The 22973-nt window shown below is 42.5% G+C and overlaps 1 protein-coding gene across 1 annotated transcript in view; it reads left to right on the top strand.

The window, feature by feature from the left end:
• The window catches only part of LOC137380688 (hyaluronan-binding protein 2-like), a 74678-nt gene that overhangs the window by 20384 nt on the left and 31321 nt on the right, over nucleotides 1–22973 (top strand). The window contains exons 3-5 of the mRNA XM_068052941.1: nucleotides 5074–5142; nucleotides 16057–16164; nucleotides 21480–21596. Coding sequence (XP_067909042.1) covers nucleotides 5074–5142; nucleotides 16057–16164; nucleotides 21480–21596 — 294 coding nt within the window. The remainder of the gene's footprint in view (nucleotides 1–5073; nucleotides 5143–16056; nucleotides 16165–21479; nucleotides 21597–22973) is intronic.

The following is a 22973-nucleotide window of genomic DNA, read 5'->3' on the forward strand; positions in this document are numbered from 1 at the left end:
TTTCAGCCTGTGTTACAATTTGAATGGCCTTTTCCAGTGTAAGGTCTTCCTTGTATTGCAACAGGTCTGACAAGAATTCATCCACAATGCCGACGACTATCCTGTCTCTGATTAGTTCTGCCTTTAATTTGCCATATTCACAACCTTCAACCAATCTATAAAGGTCATTAATGTAGGAGTCTACAGATCATCCAATCATTTGTGCCCACTTATTAAATTTGGCTCTTTCCAAGATTTTATTGGTACAGAGATTAAAATATTTATCAAAGGCTTGGAATACCTCTTCAAATTTATTGGTAGCTTCGTTGATCCCTTGCTGGACAATTACTTCATCCACAATTGCACCTACTGAATATAGGAGGGTGTTCACTTGTTCCACTTCAGATTTTATATGGAGTTGCAAAGTGATTCTAAACCTTAGGAACCAATTTTGAATCTAATTGGGTCCCTCTTGATTCTGGAAACTCTCAGGCATTCGCAATTTTGGATCCATATTGTTTTCCTTAATAGACTTTTTAGGGTGTTCCCCTTTAAGAAATTCTGCTTATTTGGTTTTTTTTGTGCAGGGGAGGCGAGACAGGGTCAAATAAACGTAATGGGTGTAGGGAATGGTGGGAAGGTGTGAACTTTAAACTTTGTGTAGTTGGGGGGGTGGAAGGTCACATCTAAAAGGTAAGTATTTTGGGGGGAACGGCAAATAGTTAATGTAATTGTTACTGGGGGTGAGAAAATAGGGTGTTAGAAATTTATTGCACAAATTTTGAGGGGATGCTTCTTTAAAAATTTAAATGAGCCGACAGGGCTGGCTGCCCTTTAAAAATGGCGCCAACACCTGCGCACAGGCAGCTGGCACCATTGCTGGGGACAGACAGCCCGCCCCCTCCACATGATTAGGACGGAATGGGCCACCCTGGTTATTTAAATGAGCCGCCACGCCCTTTGGTGTGCGGCCTACACAGACGGAACGGCATTTTTTGAGTTCGCTGCCGAGATCGGCAGTGGGCTCTTAAAATCCAGCCCATTATATGGAACAGTATCAGTGGCAGGGAAATAGATTTAAACCTGGACAGTCCTTAAGGGGTTAAGTTCTGTGATGACTGCCTGGGCCTTTAACTGGCAGTACAAGCTTTCTCTACGGCCAAAAAAGAAAACTGCCTTGTTGCTATGGGGGAAATAAAGTTACTGCAGCTGTAAAATGAAACTTCCTGCTATTTAAAAAAACATCATTGCCTGAAATACCACTAGCTGCCACAGCCTAGTGGATCAGTAGAGAGAGAAAGGCAGTGTAAGCATGGTGCCAGATCCGGGCGTTGGGCGATGATGCGCTGTCCTGAGGCTCCGCCCACCAAGGGCAATTTCCATATTCGAAGAAAACGGAGCTATCTCCATGGTCACGTGCTGAACTTAGCCTCTGCCCACGACGGGTGGTTTCGGCATGAAAAAAACCTCAGCCACCTCCTGGTCCACACGCTATCCTAAAGCCCTGCTCTCAGAGAGCAGTTTCAACGTGAAATGGCTCTGTAATGGTGATGGGGAGAACCAATAGTTGATTGTTTGTTTCTTCTTTTTAGCTCTACTGATTGATGAAAAGGTCAGTAATGGAGCTGGAATTTTTTTTTCTTTTTTACCTTTGTGCCTTGCCTGAGACCTTCATGAGAAGAGGGAAAACAGCTATGAAAGTCTGCTGGCCTTTTCAAATGACTGGAGGCTGCTGCGCACAGATGAACCTGCCTGGTTGTGTTGCGATAGGTCAACTACCTCCCTGAACTCCTGATCCTGGGGCCTATCAGCGAAAATGGTGTTCCTGTCTAGCACACACCTCTCGGAGTTGGCTTTTATTGGACTACTTCCTGCGCAAACCTTAAGTGCACCTTGAATCAGACTCAAGTTCCCTTAAAGTAAAGCTGTTGAATCTCGACGCGATGTGCGATGTCCCGACGATGTGGACCTATTGTGTGTTCAACGCCAACAATATCGCAGAGTCACTTAGACAGACTTCCACGCTGCCTCAAGGATCACAGACAAACCTGGTGAGCTTGTAAACCTTCACTCTGGAGCTTCTGTAGCAAGTGAATGGGTTCAGCTTTCCAATGTCTGCATAAACGTGAGGTATCTTTAACAACTACCAGCTGCCACCATATTACGTTTTTGTGTTGTAATGCGGACACACCAAGCCTGCAAACAAGATCAGTGAATCCAAAAAGTAGGTTTCTTTATTGAAGGTACTAACTTGCACAGCAATGCTGGGAAGGTGCTTTACATTGTTGTTCCTTTAGCTGCTTGTCTCAAGTGCTTGGAGGGCAGAAAGGTCTGTGCATCACATTCTGTCTAATGATGGACAGCCATTTTGGATATGCCTCTTAAAGCAACACTGCAGCATTTAAAGCAATACCACAACATATTGGAACAGCATGGCTAGAGGTGCAGCACTACAGCCGGGGTGTTATCGGAGCCCATAGCCTTTGCTGTATACAGTGGACTCAGCCATTTCTTGATAGCACATAGAGTGAATTGAATTGGCTGAAAATTGGCATCTGCAATGGTGGGGACCTCAAGAGGAGGCTATGATTGGTTATCTACTATCATGTGTTTCTCTCACAGAACCACGGGAGTGCTGAAGAAGTCCCTGGAGAATGGCCTTGGCTCAATTGGAGAGGCAGCTGCTGTTATCTCTAAGGATCACTGCATTCCATGCTCTCCCACCGCCCTTGTTAGGCCTAAACAACCAGATATGTCAGACTATGCTGGCCTATGCCAAGATGCCAAAGTCTTGCCCTCAAGACTCACAGCTGCTCGCAGTCACCCACCACAGCCATCTGAAGTGTTCTCAATGGAAGGTTTCCATCTCCCCAGCTGCAGCCACTGAGGAACCACTTTGTATGAACACTAGGATCAGTAAATGAGCACACAAGGAAAGCACTAAAGGCTTGCACAAGGGTGATTCATAGTTATTTCTGATAACTGATACAGGTGGAATTGAGTTGTTTGATAAATCTGTTTTTTTTTCTGGATCTGCTATTAGTGTTTCCAGTTGTAGTGAAGTGAACACCCATAAGGCTGGATTGAAGGAGAACAGTCAGATAGTGGCAGTAAGGACAGTGGCAGTTAGCCCTCTCTGAATTTAGATATTTGGAGCATTTTTCTGTGAGGAGAGTGTGTGCAGTCCACATTGGGCAAGCCGCAGCACAACCGCATAGATTTCTCACCACCTTGATTTCGATGCTCTTAAGCATGGGAATGACTTTCTGTTTGTGTTGGATACATAACTGAGCCAGAAAAAAAAATACCATCACTGTTCTACTCCCCATTACTAAGACTGTCAGAGTGCTGATGGACACCAATATCAGACCATCAAGGACTTAATGATCCCTACTAGCTTGCTAGAGATTAGACCATCAAGTATTATTTTCTTATTTTAAATTAAAAACTATTATGAACAATAATACTTCTAGCTTTGTCACTTTGGATTTCATGACATTTAGTGCCTGTGTACCTATTTGCCATAAAGATGTTTGTGGATTTGAGGACACCTATGAAAATAGGACAGGCGGGGGGAAATATTACCTTGTGTAAGTGTTGCGCCACTTCTATTAAAGGGACTGATGCATTCAAGCCTGCACCATTCAACAAAACGTTATTTGTGAATCAATCTGAAATTGTCCAGTTCAGGTCATTGAGTTAACAGTTCAGTTTAAACCTATTTCCAAAAAATACAAATACTTAATCAGTTAAGTATCTGCTTATCAGGATAATAAAAAAGTTGCAGAGAAGTAATGAACCTCGGTCCAATCCCCAGTCTGTGCTGAGTTAGCTAATCTCAGCTGGGTAAATAGTAAAATTGAAATAATTGTCCCAATGTCTTTGGGCCATGGGAAGGGAAAAAAAAATTCAACTCCTGAACATTAGCCAGTAATTTTTTTGGTGGAAATTATGTGCATGTGTATGTCAAGTGACAGTAGGATTAGGCACAGCTGTGGTTTCCTGTGTTGAATGGTCTAATTGCACTGACTATCTAAGCCATTTTGGCCAAGGTACCAGATGGTTTCTGGCACCTGTGGAACTGTAAAACCAGCAGGAATTACTTTCTCCAGAAAAGGAGTGTAGAAACTTGAAAATCAAATGAGGGAAATTTTAAAAGCATCTAACATTATTTCTTGATTAACATTGACGATTTAAAAAAAAACTTGTCATGATATAAATTTACAACATTTATTATGATCTGCAAGCACATCCTTGCAATGGAATATGCAATTAAAAGATAAACCTGAATTAGAATTCCTCGCAGTGTTACATGCGGTAAAACCTTTATAAAAAGCACATTTGTGATTTGCCTAACGGAGCACAGAAGAAATCTTCCATTACTGTTTATAATTTTAAGATGTCTCTGGGCAGAAGGAAGTTGATTTCAAAGAAATAATAAAATGGGAATGTTAGCTAGATTATCCTATTTGCTTAATGTAGCAAGTCCCTGCAAATATTTCACGCAAGCAAAATGGGCAAAAGTAGAGCTCTGCAGAATACATTCCCTTAATCCTTTGAAATTCACACCCAAACTCAATCTTATAGTGTGACCTCAACAATAAAACCTGCCTGCAGGCTACCAGTTTGTGCAGACAAGCAGCTTAATAGAATATAAAAACAGAAAGTGCTGGAGATACTCAGCAGGTTTGGCAGCATCTGTGAAGAGAGAGAGAAGCAAAGTTAACGTTTCAGGTCAGTGACCTTTCATCAAAACTGATGAAAGGTCACTGGCCTGAAACGTTATCTCTGTTGCTCTCTCTCTTCACAGATGCTGTCTGACCTGCTGAGTATTTCCAGCACTTTCTGTTTTTATTTCAGATTTCCAGCATCTGCAGTATTTTGCTTTCATCTTAATAGAAGGACAACTAATTCTTATAACAAATCTTCCAGGATCATTGATAAAAATAAATATTAGCAGAAAATATATTCTGTTTAAGATCAGAAAACTGTCAGAGATAAAGGTGCAAATAATTTTCCATTATTTTGCTAATTGTTGATAAGTTTGAACTCGTAATATTGCAAAGATAATATTTAAATATGATCCACTCCTAGGGGAAGATCCTGCAGGAATGGATGAGGACAGTTATCCCTCTTGGTTAGAAAATTCCTACGATAATAATGGTTTGTGAACAATGTTTTTTAAACTTGTTAAGTTATCTTGTAGTTATTGATTTGCGTATGATTTGTGTCATTTAGAAAGTGTACATTAGAAAGTGTTCTATGTAGTAGAATATTCATACATAGTACTTTGAATAAATGTAAACAAATATATAGTTTTGTAAAAGAACAGCAAAGTAAGCATAATTTGTTTAATGTTTCTTCCTTTATTTGTTACTGTAGTCAAGTTGCAAAGAAGATTAGTCTTAGTTGTAACTCCACACTAGCTTGTCAGCCCTGAAATTGCACATTGTTTTCAGTGTGTCTATAATGTAAAATTGGGACAAATACCTTAATGGGCAGTAAATTAGATGGAAGTTGATTCTGGTTATCCATCCCCAAATTGATCGCTCCGAATTTCCACATACATCTCAGCACTTCCTGTTAGTCACCGGTCATCTCCCCACCCACCAAATTAGCATATATTTTAATGAAACCAGTGGCTCTGTGGTGCTGAATTTCTCACTTTTACACTTGCAATGCCCTAGGTGTAAGTTACTGCAACTGGGAACAACATTTTGGAGCATTTTATTTGTATTCCGCATGGACTTCTAACTGCCTTGAGTGAGAGCAGTGAAAGAATTTGACCAGCCCTACCAACAGTTAGGGTTTCTAAAGAGCAGGTATGACATCTCCTTTGGGCATACCTTTGCATGCCATTATCAGGAAAGAGGGACAGGAGAGGTTGGAGGAAAGGAGAATGAGGTAGCACGTAAGGAGGATGAGCATCAACAGATTTTGCCCCAACCACCCCCCTGCCTCCAGCAAAAGAATGTATAGGCCATATAGGTCCTAAGTGAAGAGATATATATTAGAAGAGTGTGTTTCACCATAGAGGAAATGGGGAACTCTGCCATGTACTCTCTGAGTACATATAGCCACAGTTGTCTGCCCACATGGCTCTCTCTGTGGCTATTAAAGATGACAAGGGCACTCAACTTTTCAGGAACTGTGTTGTTACAGGCAGCCACAGGGATGCATTTGTCAGCTGACTAACATACTTTTCAGGTGAACTGTGGTACTATCCAGTTTGACATCACAGCAAGATAGGGCTACCAGTCTTATAACTATAACTTTTCCAAGGACCAAGATGTAATTAGTGACATCCACATTGATATACGATTTCCTACATTCAACCTCCTCACCAGAAGGGGTTTCAACTACTTGAATGGACAAGTTGTATGTGACAGCATGCAAGGTATCATACACAGCAAAGGGAGGTTTGCTGGAGACTTTCAAGATTCATTTGTCCTTCGGACTTCTGCCCTCCCTGAGCACTTCAAGGAAGAAAGTAATGTCAAAGAATGGCTTGGTGGTGACAAGGTGATCCCACTAAGAGTTGAGCAAACAGCGGTAGAGAACACTACAATGAGGCACATATCTCCACTAGAATGGTCATCAAGAGGACTATCAGGGTCTTAAAGGTTATGTGCCCTACAACACCTCAGCATCCAAAAAAACCTGGACGTATATATTTTTTGCTGACGTGGCCCTAGCTACTTTGGAGGCAGAAGTATATGAAGGAATGCATTACAATAACCATCACTCAAGGACTCCTCACCGAGAGCTACAAGGAGCACGTGAGCACAGCTGATTACTGAAAACATCTCTATATTTCCATAGTTTATCTTTGCCACTGTTCCCTCAGTCCATCTTCCCCACCTTAAAATGAAGGGTAAATCAAATTTAATTTATTACCCATCCTAGAACATTACAATGCCTCAGATCATTTTGTCACTACATGACCAGGCCAATAGTAAGTCAGTACAAAATAACTACCTTTTCCTGTATGATTTTAAATACCATACCTTTCTCTCTCCTATTCTAGTACTCCTGTATAGCTGCAACCTCAGGGCCAATGTCACAAGAAACGGTGACTGCTGTGCTGTAAAAGGCTAATGGAACAAATATGACACTCCTCTCATGGCAGCTTGATGCCACAAGGGAGCCGCTACTGGCTACATTTCTGAAGCTTGTGCAAGGGCAGCCTGTTGTCACCTTCTGTGTGCCAGTACCATTGTAGCATGGCTGGAGGCCTGGCATTTACTACTGCCCTGAGAGACAGCAGCCTCAGATAGGCTTCTTCCAGCCATCGATATTCTATGAGCTGTTGATCACTGATTAAAAGGATAGTTGGTATAATGACAGCCATCAAAAGAAGAAAAAGCTTGCATTTATATAGCACCTTGCATGAACCCAAGGACATTCCAAAGCTCTGCATAGCCAACGGATAACTTTTGAAGTGTAGTTACTGTTATTACAACACGGCAGTCAATTTGACCACAGCACGATTCCACAAATACTAATGATGTACATGACCAGGTCATCTGATTGTGATGTGAGTTGAGGGATAAATGTTGCACAGCATACCAAGAGAACTTAACTGCCCTCAAATAGTGCCATGGGATCTATTACACCCACCTGAGAGGGAAGGCGCATCCTTGTTTTAGTGCCTTGTCCTAGAGAGGGCTTAAAGATCAGGCAACATTGGGTACTCAAATATCTGATGTGGGATTTGAACGCATTGCTTTCCTACTCACAAGCAAGATTGCTACCATTGATCCAAGATTGGCGATCCAATCCTGAAACCCCTGGGAGAAAACAATCTGCATCCTGGTCAGCAGGCACACAAGGTATTGTCTATCCTGTTGCCTTTTGCCACTTGAGCTATAGTCTGTGCTTTTATGGAGGAGGAGGCACCGACTACCCCCGGATGCTTCTGAAGTGGTAATCTACTAGAAATTCCAAAGAAGTTGCCACATGCTCATTTATGTCTGCAACAAAGAAATAGCTTTCCTGATGTTGCCACAAGTGAGTAGTGTAAATGCTATAGTCAAAGCTTTTAACTGCTGCATTTCCTCAGGGAATTATCTCCGAGACTGCATTCTTTCTTTCTTTCTTTTGGGCCTCCTTATCTCGAGAGACAATGGATACGCGCCTGGAGGTGGTCAGTGGTTTGTGAAGCAGCGCCTGGAGTGGCTATAAAGGCCAATTCTGGAGTGACAGGCTCTTCCACAGGTGCTGCAGAGAAATTTGTTTGTTGGGGCTGTTGCACAGTTGGCTCTCCCCTTGCGCCTCTGTCTTTTTTCCTGCCAACTACTAAGTCTCTTCGACTCGCCACAATTTAGCCCTGTCTTTAAGGCTGCCCGCCAGCTCTGGCGAATGCTGGCAACTGACTCCCACGACTTGTGATCAATGTCACACGATTTCATGTCGCGTTTGCAGACGTCTTTATAACGGAGACATGGACGGCCGGTGGGTCTGATACCAGTGGCGAGCTCGCTGTACAATGTGTCTTTGGGATTCCTGCCATCTTCCATGCGGCTCACATGGCCAAGCCATCTCAAGCGCCGCTGACTCAGTAGTGTGTATAAGCTGGGGGTGTTGGCCGCTTCAAGGACTTCTGTGTTGGAGATATAGTCCTGCCACCTGATGCCAAGTATTCTCCGAAGGCAGCGAAGATGGAATAAATTGAGACGTCGCTCTTGGCTGGCATACGTTGTCCAGGCCTCGCTGCCGTAGAGCAAGGTACTGAGGACACAGGCCTGATACACTCGGACTTTTGTGTTCCGTGTCAGTGCGCCATTTTCCCACACTCTCTTGGCCAGTCTGGACATAGCAGTGGAAGCCTTACCCATGCGCTTGTTGATTTCTGCATCTAGAGACAGGTTACTGGTGATAGTTGAGCCTAGGTAGGTGAACTCTTGAACCACTTCCAGAGCATGGTCGCCAATATTGATGGATGGAGCATTTCTGACATCCTGCCCCATGATGTTCGTTTTCTTGAGGCTGATGGTTAGGCCAAATTCATTGCAGGCAGACGCAAACCTGTCGATGAGACTCTGCAGGCATTCTTCAGTGTGAGATGTTAAAGCAGCATCGTCAGCAAAGAGGAGTTCTCTGATGAGGACTTTCCGTACTTTGGACTTCGCTCTTAGACGGGCAAGGTTGAACAACACTGCGGCACAGTGGCGCAGTGGTTAGCACCGCAGCCTCACAGCTCCAGGGACCCGGGTTCGATTCCGGGTACTGCCTGTGTGGAGTTTGCAAGTTCTCCCTGTGTCTGCGTGGGTTTTCTCCGGGTGCTCCGGTTTCCTCCCACAAGCCAAAAGACTTGCAGGTTGATAGGTAAATTGGCCATTATAAATTGTCACTAGTATAGGTAGGAGGTAGGGAAATATAGGGACAGGTGGGGATGTTTGGTAGGAATATGGGATTAGTGTAGGATTAGTCTAAATGGGTGGTTGATGTTCGGCACAGACTCGGTGGGCCGAAGGGCCTGTTTCAGTGCTGTATCTCTAATCTAAACCTGCCCCCTGATCTTGTGTGGAGGAAAATTCCTTCTTCAGAGGATTTGAACGCATGTGAAAGCAGCAGGGAGAAGAAAATCCCAAAAAGTGTGGGTGCGAGAACACAGCCCTGTTTCACACCACTCAGGATAGGAAAGGGCTCTGATGAGGAGCCACCATGTTGAATTGTGCCTTTCATATTGTCATGGAATGAGGTGATGATACTTAGTAGCTTTGGTGGACATCCGATCTTTTCTAGTAGTCTGAAGAGACCACGTCTGCTGACGAGGTCAAAGGCTTTGGTGAGATCAATGAAAGCAATGTAGAGGGGCATCTGTTGTTCACGGCATTTCTCCTGTATCTGACGAAGGGAGAACAGCATGTCAATAGTCGATCTCTCTGCACGAAAGCCACACTGTGCCTCAGGGTAGACGCGCTCGGCCAGCTTCTGGAGCCTGTTCAGAGCGACTCGAGCAAAGACTTTCCCCACTATGCTGAGCAGGGAGATTCCACGGTAGTTGTTGCAGTCACCGCGGTCACCTTTGTTTTTATAGAGGGTGATGATGTTGGCATCGCGCATGTCCTGGGGTACTGCTCCCTCGTCCCAGCACAGGCATAGCAGTTCATGTAGTGCTGAGAGTATAGCAGGCTTGGCACTCTTGATTATTTCAGGGGTAATGCTGTCCTTCCCAGGGGCTTTTCCGCTGGCTAGGGAATCAATGGCATCACTGAGTTCCGATTTGGTTGGCTGTATGTCCAGCTCATCCATGACTGGCAGAGACTGGGCTGCATTGAGGGCAGATGTGGTATTCCTCAAACATCCTTCATTTCAGGTGAGTTCTGGGCCTCACTGCTTCAAAGCCATGGGCAGCCTTCATCTCGGGAAGGTGGCACATCCTGAAACTACTCCCAATCTCCCTCTTGCTCTGCCCATCCTCACTAATATTATCTAATTCCAACCCTCAACCAGACACCCCCACCATGTCACTACCACTGTCCCCCACCCCTCCAGACACACACACACACACTCACATACATATCTTCCTGAGTGTAAGTATCTGAGTTGGTGGTTCGAAGTGAAAAAGTGACAGTGGGGTGAGATTGAGAGGGTTGTGGAAAAGAACCACGGGACAGTTTAGTTTAGTTTAGTTTAGTTTAGAGATATAGCACTGAAACAGGCCCTTCGGCCCACCGAGTCTGTGCCGACCAACAACCGCCCATTTATTCTAATCCTACATTAATCCCATATTCCCTACCACCTACCTACACTAGGGGCAATTTACAATGGCCAATTTACCTATCAACCTGCAAGTCTTTGGCAGTATATTGATCGTGTGCTTTTCCCTCTTCAACATCAGCTTCCTCATTGACATCATTCTCAGAGACAATAAAGAATGAGGGATTCCATCTCTCGTCCTCCACATCCTCACAATCTTTCTCCCTGATGTTGTGATGAATCTGTAGGAAAAGTGAGCACAAGGCAATAATGGGTGATCATTACTATGATAACTGTGTAATTCTGTAGTCGTAATCTGGTGTGACTACATTGATAATCTAATTATCTAATCTCATTCAATGTGAGAAGTATAACAGGTAAGGCAGATGAATTTAGAACTTGGATTAGTACTTGGAAATATGATGTTGTTGCTATTACAGAGACTTGGTTGAGGGAAGGGCAGGATTGGCAGCTAAATGTTCCAGGCTTTAGAAGCTTCAGGCGGGATAGAGGGGGATGTAAAAGGAGTGGGGGAGTTGCATTACTGGTTAAGGAGAATATCACAGCTGTACTGCAGGAGAACACCTCAGAGGGGTCATGCAGCGAGGCAATATGGGTGGAGCTCAGGAATAGGAAGGGTGCAGTCACAATGTTGGGGGTTTACTACAGGCCTCCCAACAGCCAGCAGGAGGTAGAGGAGCAGATATGTAGACAGATTTTGGAAAGATGTAAAGGTAACAGGGTTGTGGTGGTGGGTGATTTTAGCTTCCCCAATATTGACTGGGACTCACTTAGTGCTAGAGGCTTGGATGGGGCAGAATTTGTGAGGAGCATCCAGGAGGGCTTCTTGAAACTTAGATCGTCCAACTAGGGATGGGGCCATTCTGGACCTGGTATTGGGGAATGAGCCCGGCCAGGTGGTCGAAGTTTCAGTGGGGGAGCATTTCGGGAGCAGTGACCATAATTCCATAAGTTTTAAGGTACTTGTGGATAAGGATAAGAGTAGTCCTCGGGTGAAGGTGCTAAATTGGGGGAAGGCTAATTATATCAATATTAGGCAGGAACTGAAGAATTTAGATTGGGGGCGGCTGTTTGAGGGGAAATCAACATCTGACATGTGGGAGTCTTTCAAACGTCAGCTGATTAGAATCCAGGACCAGCATGTTCCTGTGAGGAAGAAAGACAAGTTTGGCAAGTTTCGGGAAGCTTGGATAACACAGGATATTGTGAGCCGAGTCAAAAAGAAAAATGAAGCATTTGTAAGGGCTGGAAGGTTAGGAACAGAGGAAGCACTTGAGGAATATAAAGACAGTAGGAAGGAACTTAAGCAAGGAGTTAGGAGGGCTAAAAGGGGTCATGAAAAGTCATTGGCAAACAGGATTAAGGAAAATCCCAAGGCTTTTTATACATATATAAAGAGCAAGAGGGTAACTAGGGAAAGGTTTGGCCCACTCAAGGACAGAGATGGGAATCTATGTGTGGAGCCAGAGGAAATGGGTGAGGTGCTAAATGAGTACTTTGTATCAGTATTCACCAAAGAGAAGGACGTGGTGGATGATGAGTCAAGGGAAGGGCGTGTAGCTAGTCTGGGTCATGTTGTTATCAAAAAAGAAGGAGGTGTTGGGCGTCTTGAAAAGCATTAAGGTAGATAAGTCCCCAGGGCCTGATGGGATCTACCCTAGAATACTGAGGGAGGCAAGGGAAGAAATTGCTGGGGCCTTGACAGAAATCTTTGCATCCTCGTTGACGACAGGTGAGGTCCCAGAGGACTGGAGAATAGCCAATGTTGTTCCTTTGTTTAAGAAGGGTGGCAAGGATAATCCAGGAAATTATAGGCCGGTGAGCCTTACGTCAGTGGTAGGGAAACTATTAGAGAGAATTATTTGGGACAGGATTTACTCCCATTTGGAAACAAACGAACTTTTAGCGAGAGACAGCATGGTTTTGCGAAGGGGAGGTCGTGTCTTACTAATGTGATTAAGTTTTTTGAGGAAGTGACGAAGATGATTGATAAAGGAAGGGCAGTGGATGTTATCTGTATGGACTTTAGTAAAGCCTTTGACAAGGTCCTGCATGGCCGACGGGCACAAAAGGTGAAGTCACACGGGATCAGAGATGAGCTGGCAAGATGGATACAGAACTGGCTCGGTCATAGAAGACAGAGGGTATCAGTGGATGGATGTTTTTCTGAATGGAGGGATGTGACTAGTGGTGTTCCGTAGGGATCAGTGCTGGGACCTTTGCTGTTTGTAGTATATATAAATGATTTGGAGGAAAATGTAGCTGGTCTGATTAGTAAGTTTGCGGACGACACAAAGGTTGGTGGAGTTGCGGATAATGATGAGGATTGTCAGAGATTACAGCAGGATATAGATCGGTTGGAGACTTGGGCAGAGAAATGGCAGATGGAGTTTAATCCGGACAAATGTGAGGTAATGATGGAGTTTAATCCGGACAAATGTGAGGTAATGCATTTTGGAAGGTCTAATGCAGGTGGGAGGTATACAGTCAATGGCAGAACCCTTAGGAGTATTGACAGGCAGAGAGATCTGGGCGTACATGTCCACAGGTCACTGAAAGTGGCAACGCAGGTGGATAAGGTAGTCAAGAAGGCATACGGCATGCTTGCCTTCATCGGTCGGGGCATAGAGTATAAAAATTGGCAAGTCATGTTGCAGCTGTACAGAACCTTATTTAGGCTACACTTAGAATATTGCGTGCAATTCTGGTCACCACACTACCAGAAGGACGTGGAGGCTTTGGAGAGGGTACAGAAGAGGTTTACCAGGATGTTGCCTGGTCTGGAGGGCATTAGCTATGAGGAAAGGTTGGAAAAACACGGATTGTTTTCACTGGAACGACGGAGGTGGAGGGGCGACATGATAGAGGTTTACAAAGGGTGGTGGTTGATGGCAAATGTTCATCCTGGAGTTTAGTTACTAGTGGTGTACCGCAAGGATCTGTTTTGGGGCCACTGCTGTTTGTCATTTTTATAAATGACCTGGATGAGGGTGTAGAAGGGTGGGTTAGTAAATTTGCGGATGACACGAAGGTCGGTGGAGTTGTGGATAGTGCCGAAGGATGTTGTAGGGTACAGAGGGACATAGATAGGCTGCAGAGCTGGGCTGAGAGATGGCAAATGGAGTTTAATGCGGAAAAGTGTGAGGTGATTCACTTTGGAAGGAGTAACAGGAATGCAGAGTACTGGGCTAATGGGAAGATTCTTGGTAGTGTAGATGAGCAGAGAGATCTTGGTGTCCAGGTACATAAATCCCTGAAAGTTGCTACCCAGGTTAATAGGGCTGTTAAGAAGGCATATGGTTTGTTAGCTTTTATTAGTAGGGGGATCGAGTATCGGAGCCACGAGGTCATGCTGCAGCTGTACAAAGCTCTGGTGAGGCCGCACCTGGAGTATTGCGTGCAGTTCTGGTCACCGCATTATAGGAAGGATGTGGAAGCTTTGGAAAGGGTGCAGAGGAGATTTACTAGGATGATTGCCTGGTATGGAGGGAAGGTCTTACGAGGAAAGGCTGAGGGACTTGAGGTTGTTTTCGTTAGAGAGAAGGAGGAGGAGAGGTGACTTAATAGAGACATATAAGATAATCAGAGGGTTAGATAGGGTGGATAGTGAGAGTCTTTTTCCTCGGATGGTGATGGCAAACACGAGGGGACATAGCTTTAAGTTGAGGGGTGATAGATATAGGACAGATGTTAGAGGTAGTTTCTTTACTCAGAGAGTAGTAGGGGCGTGGAACGCCCTGCCTGCAGCAGTAGTAGACTCGCCAACTTTAAGGGCATTTAAGTGGTCATTGGATAGACATATGGATGAAAATGGAATAGTGTAGGTCAGATGGTTTCACAGGTCGGCGCAACATCGAGGGCCGAAGGGCCTGTACTGCGCTGTAATGTTCTAATATTCTAAAAAAGTTATGAGCGGCATGGACAGAGTGGATAGTCAGAAGCTTTTTCCCAGGGTGGAAGAGGCAGTTACTAGGGGACATAGGTTTAAGGTGCGAGGGGCAAAGTTTAGAGAGGATGTGCAAGGCAAGTCTTTTACACAGAAGGTGATGAGTGCCTGGAACTTGCTGCCAGGGGAGGTGGTGGAAGCAGATACGATAGCGACGTTTAAGAGACATCTTGACAAATACATGAATAGGAAGGGAATAGAGGGATATGGGCCCCGGAAGTGCAGAAGGTGTTAGTTTAGGCAGGCATCAAGATCGGCGCAGGCTTGGAGGGCCGAATGACCTGTTCCTGTGCTGTACTGTTCTTTGTTTGTTCTTTGGTACCAGCACTGTGCCCCCTAATCTGGCCTTCTCCCACTGTAAGAGCTTTTCCATCAGCTCCATGACTTGCTTCTTCTTGGGGTGAACTCTTGGTTTTGAAGATGCCCCTTCTGGATTCATGCCTCTTATAAGCATTGTGCACTAGTTGCTCCGACCATTGTTAACCTGTGAAGGGAGGCAATTATGTTCCAGATGGCAATGGAAAGCTCATGTAAGAGAAGTGGTGATAACACCCTGTTAAAATGAAGGAAGGTATTAAGGTCCTTAGTCAAACCTTTTAATTTTTTAATTTTACAGCTTTTAATTTTAGACAGCAAAGGTGTACTAGTGCCCAGAGAAGCCCAGGAAGAAAAGGGAGAGAAGTGGATGTGTTACTTTGCCTGATTTGATTCCGGTCATTGAACTTTTTGGCACACTGATCTGCAGTTTTGGGCCTGAGAAAGTAGAAGCAATTTGGAAGAAATTTCATGTTCACATCATAGGAAGTATCACTTTTTACTTTATCTGGTATATTCATCAAGAAATCATGCTCCTTCAATTTCCATGGGATTTCTCCTAATCTATCACCATAATTCCAACAGAATCCAGCATGAAATTGAGGGTGGAATGGCCTCTTTCTGTGCTGTAATGACTGTCTGAGAAGATAAGTGGAACCTCTGGAGAATTGCCATAAAAGGCTAAAAACAGCCATTTGTACCATTTCTTCAGAGTTTCCTGCAATCTCCTGCTGTACTTACATGGTAGTTTTCCCCATAGAGATTAATTTCAATTTACTTGAAGAAATTGTGTATTTTTGCTTATCAAGCAAAGTAATATGTATTGTCACAGATGAATAATGTGGAACATACAATGGTTGCTCGCCATTCATATCCACAAAATGCAGTATAGTATTACTAAATCCAAAACTGGTCAAATTCTTTTCTGCTCCAACAACACTGTCATCACTCAACATAATGACATTCCTAATGATCAATATTCACCAATTGAAATAATTTCTTTTACTAAAGGAATTTTAATTCCAATAACAACTAAGAAAAGCTTGGTAAAGATTATGCTGATTATGTTAACAAAAGCAACATTCTTCTAGAACCTTGTCTTTCAAATCCTTGTCACAATGGGGGAACCTGTGAAACAACTGCTTCAAGTTACCAGTGCCGGTGTCCTCGTCCATTTCAAGGAAGGAACTGTCGAAAAGGTAAGGTTGTTATTATCTTACAAAAGTATTGATGAATGTTCTAAATAAATGCCTCAAAAATGTTAATATTTCCCAAGTTACATTAATTACATTTAATTATTTGTATAGATGTATATTTGTATAGATTACTGTGCTTTATCTGTGCCCCCTGACATCGCCCCTCCCCCACCCCAAACTTAGCCAAAAATATAGTTGGGATAGGGAACTCAGCAGTTTGTAGGATTAAGCCTATATATGTTAAAGCTATGTTGCGACACATTAATGCTCCAATTTTCTTTGCCACAGCACCACCCAATGAAAACAGATCATAAACATATCAAGCCTTTTATAGGGTTGTGTTTTTACTGTACCTGTTAATGCACAACGAAGTGAATGCAGCAAAGGCTGCTCAATGCCATTGCTAGTTTAGCAATATTCATTTTGCTGAAAATGAATAACATTCGTGTGATCAGCTTAATTAATTAAAATGGATGATTTACAACTAATACAAATATGTTTTGGGGTCAAGTTTCTTTTTGGTCGCACTGTATTTTTTGGTGCAATTCGCCCAATATCATGTAAGTGGTGCAAAAGATTGTGGGATTTTAAGTGCAAAGTACATTCAGCGCAAAGCAAGTTTCTACGATCTTTTGCACTAATTTAAAAAACATCGTGCTAGAATCTGGGCCCGCCCACAAAACCGGTCATGCTCACCAGATCGAATTAATCACCATTGTGCTTGTCTGCTAACTGTGCTAGTTTGCCGGTCTTCAAGAAGGCTTTAAAAATTAAGCTGGATCTTTTTTGGCATCAGGACACCAATAGGCACTTCTTAAATTTTTTTTAAATTTACTAAGAAACTGACTACTGTATCCCAATATAGCTAGCAAATGATTCTGTATATTTTTAAAAAGTCATTTTCAGTCATTTAAAATCAGGTTACTCATAGGTGGTAGATTGATACTGTGAACTAAAAATGCTTATTTTTTGAGATAAACCCACTTTCAGCTGCATTGATGAAACTATACAAAGTTGCCACTGCTAAATATATCAAGGAATATTTCTTAGAAGAAAAATGGTTCAAAACAAATTACAAATGAAAACGCTGCCCAATTGCACTGGTTCGTGACAGATTTTGCATTTGGTAATATACCAATGCATTTGAGCGCACGTTTGGGTGTAATTCTCATCTGGATGATTGATTATGCCCAAAACGGAAACTCTACCCCATTATTTTTATAAAGATCGGATCAATATTTTCATTTTTCTACACTGATAATTACGTGGGTAGACAAACTTGTGGACAAGTCTCCCACTTCAGCTCTGAATCTGCAATGATAGTCGGCTAAAATTATGGAGGAATGTTTTGCAACAGGAAAATGTGATGTACAATCAGGTCAATATATCGGAGGAAGAAATTAATATGCATTGGCTGTTCACTTTAGATAGGGAAAACAATGGATTTTAGGTAAATTTACAACAAACCAGTAATACACAATAGGCCCCACTGATTGATTTTGGCCTGTTTTCCACCAGTTTCCAACTAGTTTTGGGCAGGATAGCAAAGGAAAATACAGTGCCTGTCTTCAGATCATGGTACATACTGCGATCATTATGGGGAAGTGTTGTATTCCAGCAACATCCTTTTTTAAATTCATATCTATGTGGGCAGAATTCAAATGCTCAGTAGCTGAGGAAGTACTTGAACTGATTCTGCAGCTACAGCTTCCTCCACCTCCATTGCCACCAGCACCAGTTTTTTGTGCTTTGTGTGTATTACCATTCTGCAACTCACAATTTAAATTTCACAGAGGGGATGTACCTATGCTGCACAAGAAGGGATGAGCGACATAGGACGCTTTGAACTTCTATCTCCTGGGGAGGCATTGTGACTTGGCAATACTTCTTGTGATACATCTATAGAAATTTAAGAGGACCATAGGTTAGAATACTGGCTCCATGACATCCCTTCAAATGCTCACTACATGAGAATGGACTGTGTATGTGGTGTCATGGAAGTGTAGTTTTGTTTTGTTTAAAAAAGTGTGCCTTTAAGACTCTGTTTAAAAAATAGTGTGCCTTTAAAAACTAAGGGGTACAATGTGCCAGCTGCACCTGCTTCCTAAAAAACAGCAGGAGAGAGCAGGTCACATGTTGTATTGTAACTTTTGACTATGGGTAAAAACTGGCTTTAACCAGTTTGAACTGGAAATCAGCAAAGCGTACTCTACACTGAAGGAAGAATTTGTCTGTCTTAGCAGCAAAATCTTCATTTATCTTCAGGCTCTGTATTGCCCAAGGAAAGAAAGACCCTGGAAAAAGGACATTTGCATTGTTGGAGGTAGTAACTTCCTTTTTACTTCCAAACCCGAAGAGGTCTCTGCTTCAAGAGTGACTCTCTGTCATCTTTTTGTGTTTGCTGGAATTCTCAGTAAAGTTTCTGCTGAAAGACTACCAATTTTAGAATCCGAATAGACCCTTGCTATATTCCTTGTCAAAAGAACTGTGTGACACTCGCTGCAACCAAAGTGCTTTGAACGCCTAGCCAATAAAGATTGTTCATCAAATTCGTCTGGGGACTTCAAATCGCATCTAATGATTCAACTCTAGGACACCTCACCAATCGGGAACATAACTCACCAGGACTTACAACCCAACTATGTACTTATTCCTACGAAACAGTTCTTTTTTTTAAAAAAACACCATTTTAAAACCGATTAACTGTTGACTTTTGAATGTATGTGTGTGTGCATTGGGGTTAAGAGAAATAAGAAGTTATACAGTCTTTTAGACATAGGTTTATTTCAATAATGTTTAAGATTTCATTGATTAATAAATAGTTATTTGTTGTTGTTTAAAGATACCTGGTTTGGTGTATTTTATTCTGGGGGTTAATAAAGTGTTCAATTTGGCTAATTTCCGGTAGGTGGGAAAACTTTAATAATATGCTGCGACCTGTGGAGTATTGGGACTGAATTGACAGTGCATTACTCCGGTCTCGGTCGTAACAGTGGATTGTGCTCGAGTAGGCTGTCCATGAATTGGATGAGAAGGGAGGACATGAGACGGGTGGTATTCATCCTGAGCTTGGAAGAGGCCTTCACTGTTAGCTTCCCTCACTCTATATATGCCCTTTGCTTAAATGATCATAAAAATGGCACCTCCAAAAGCATTCAAGATCCTGATGTTTTGTGAGCTTGCTCCAGTCCAATTTCTGCTGCCTTCTGTTATGCAACACCTTGGTCTACAAATGGAGATGCAGAATTGAGAGGTGAGATATGTCTGCAGCACATATAGTGAGATTCAAGTGACCATCCAGCATCCTGATTTGGGAGTAATTACATGCATATGAATCATGTAGCAAGATTCAGATGGCAAGATTTATGGTGCAAAACCCTTCAAGGATATTGTGCAGGAAGAGTCGCAGATATGTTACCTCTATATAGGGCTGGATTTTACCAGCCCCCCAGTGTCAAGGGCCGTGGTGGGGGGGCCCAGAAAATACCTCCAGGAGAAGGCCCACCATGGGCCTCGATGCCGGGAGTCGGTTAGGAGTCGGGAGGAGTTTTCAGGGCGGGGAGGGGAGCGGGGAAACCGCTTCCTATTGTTTGTGGGGGATGGTGGGAAGGGGTTTAAGGTCAAAGGTAATAATGGAGTTCGGGATCGGATGAAACATTTTTTTGGGGGAGAGGGCAATAAATAAATTGTTTGGTTATTGGAGGAGTGGGAGATGGTCTGAAATCTTTTATTACATTTTTATTTTAACTGTAACATTCATTTCAGTTTAAAAATTAAAATTACTTGTAAGAGCGTGAAGCCTTTTAAAAATGGCACCGCGCCTGTGCACTGGCGCCGGATACCGCTGCCAGGGCTGGTGCACCCACCCCCCTATGTCTTGGGGGGGGGCAGGTGGTCCACCCCCTCCATATAAATGAACCGCAGTGCCAAATATCGCGGCAGCTCCGCAGCGCACATTTCATGCATGCGCCACGCAGTTTTTGAAGCTCGCCGCTTAGATCGGTGGCGAGTTTAAAAGATTTTACACATAGTGTGCGTTGCTGCAAAGTAGGCACACAATGAACTGTGGAATAGTGTGTAGTGAAGGAAACCATTTATGATATGGAGATATAATCAATTAAATCCTAATTAGTCTGACACTGGAAAATTGGCCAAAATCAAAAGCACAGGCCCGAGGCCGATCCCACAGAGTTTATGCTGGATTGCCCCAGAGCAGAAAATACAAGCTTGCATGTTTATATGGCTTGCAACAAACATATTGTCCAGATTTTGTGGTGGTTATGATGACACAACTGGTATTGTTCACCATCATTCCTCCACTGAAAGTGACAGCAACGTCAGGAGTCCACACGTGCAGAATTATGCAGAAATCCAGAAGTTTCTGTCAGTCATTCTACCTTTTCCAGAGGGCGTGCTGTTGAAGCAAATACCTCATCACCACCAAGACCCCACCATCACCATCCCCTGGAATGCAATCAATGGGAAATTAATTGAATTGACCAGTACTTCCACCCTTATATTGTTAGTCTCACTGTATAAACCCTTGAAAAAGCTACAGCTTGTTGAATGAGGTGTAACTGGGTTTTTAACAAGGTACTAAGTTCAGAACTACTGCTAAACACCCTCACTGGCCCTGAGAAGTTAATTTTATAATTGTGGAATGTCAAATTTCTCCATAATGAGAAAGAAATCCACATTTTAAAAAAAATTAAATGTTTATCTTTATTTTAGTTTCTATCTTCATCCAAATATGATCATTTATTTTGCTATTTGAAAAATGTAAATAAAAAGTGAAGTTTTAAAAGTGATTTTAACTTCCTGGTTTGCTGTGTGTGAATACTTCAATGTGATTGGTTGCTTTCCTACTTGCTGACATCACTGCTGTTGCATGCCAAGACATCCCCTGCCATCAGGAAAGGGGAAAACTATGCCACATAGATCAGTAGATCTTTGTGGGCAGTTTTCTTCGAGAACAGCAGTGAGCACCATTGCTCACCACTAACTGCAAAATCCAGCCCATGACATATTGATTTTGTCAATGAATCAACATGATATTCATAAAGATTTAAAAAATAACTTTTCAAATTTTCTAAAATAAAATCAAGAGAATTTCTTATATGTATTTACATTTTTAAATGAATAGAATTAAAGTATCTACAAGATATTATCTGTACTATTTGTAATAATTTACTGTTATGAGAGCACTAATAACAAGTAAAAATACATTTTAATCTTTCATATGCTGATTTAAATTCACAAGTTGAATGAGTAACAACTGGATGCAGAATGTTGCCAGAGATCTTGTATTTTTGTTACAGTAAATGATCCTTGTAAGAAAAAACCATGCAGAAATGGAGACTGTGTTATCCAGTCCAACCCACCATATTATAAATGCAAATGCAAACACCCATATGTACCACCAACATGCAAAAGAGGTAAGACTCAATACTATTTATTATTATGTGTCAGAAATAATGGACAAAATACCTGACATTTCCCATTCACAGTTTGTTTACAAATGACCTAGACTTCAGTGTAGGGATCAGCCTTTTAAAGTTTGCAGATCATACGAAACTTGGCAAAGTATTAGATCGTAATGAGGATAGTTAAAGGCTTCAGGATGACATATACAGAATGGTGAAATGGGCAGAAGCATGGCAGATGGAGTTCAATGCAGAGAAGTGTGAAGCAATGCACTTTGGGAGGACTAATATGGAATGCAGTATACTATAAATGGCATGATTTGTAAAGTGTAGATGAGCAAACAGACCTCGGTGTCCAAATGAACAAATCCCTAAAATGTCACTGGGCAAATTGCCAAGATGGTTAAAAAACATATGGTTTACTTGGCTTTCTATATAAAGGAGTAAAATATAAAAGCAAAGAGATCATACTTGAACTTTGCAAATCATTGGTAAGGCCTCAGCTGGAGTACTATGGACAATTCTGGGAAAGATGCAAAGGCCTTAGAAAGGATACAGAGGAGGCTTACCAGGATGATGCCTGTGATGAGGGACTACAGTTATGAGGAGAGGTTGGAAAAGGTTAGGACTGTTCTCCTTGGAACAGAGGAGGTTAAGAGGTGACCTAATAGGTTTTCAAGCTGATGAGAGGTTTTGATAGAGTAGATCGAGAAAAATTATACCCTCTAGCAAGTGGGTCCATAACTAGAGGTCATTGATTCAAAATCATTGGCAAAAGATCTAGAGGAGAGATGAGGAGAAATATTTTCACTCAGAGAGTTGTCAGGATATGGAATGATCTACCTGAAAAGGTGTGAAAGCTGATTCCATAAATAATTTTAGAAGGGAGTCAGACTGGTGCTTGAGGATGAATGAATCATTTGTATGGACAAAAAATGAGGATGTGGGACTAAGTATGGCTGCTCTTTCAAAGAGCCAGCACAGGCACAAGGAGCCGAATGGCCGCCTTCTGTGCTGTAAATTACTAATCTAAGATAGTCTATAGTTTTTTGTGGAAAGAATACTAATTTATCCTTAGGCATGATGCCTGTTGGTAATGTTTAGTTTACTCCTGGTAAAAGATGTGAGTAGAAAGGATGAAATATTAGGTCATAAGTCTCCCTTTCATTCATAACATGAATAAACATCTATCGGTTTGTTTAGTTTAGAGATACAGCACTGAAACAGGCCCTTCAGCCCACCGAGCCTGTGCCGACCATCAACCTCCCATTTATACTAATCCTACACTAATTCCATATTCCTACCACATCCCTACCTGTCCCTATATTCCCCTACCACCTACCTATACTAGGGGCAATTTCTAACGGCCAATTTACCTATCAACCTGCA

This window comes from Heterodontus francisci, chromosome 20, assembly GCF_036365525.1.
Source record: "Heterodontus francisci isolate sHetFra1 chromosome 20, sHetFra1.hap1, whole genome shotgun sequence".
In the NCBI taxonomy this organism is placed as follows: domain Eukaryota; kingdom Metazoa; phylum Chordata; class Chondrichthyes; order Heterodontiformes; family Heterodontidae; genus Heterodontus; species Heterodontus francisci.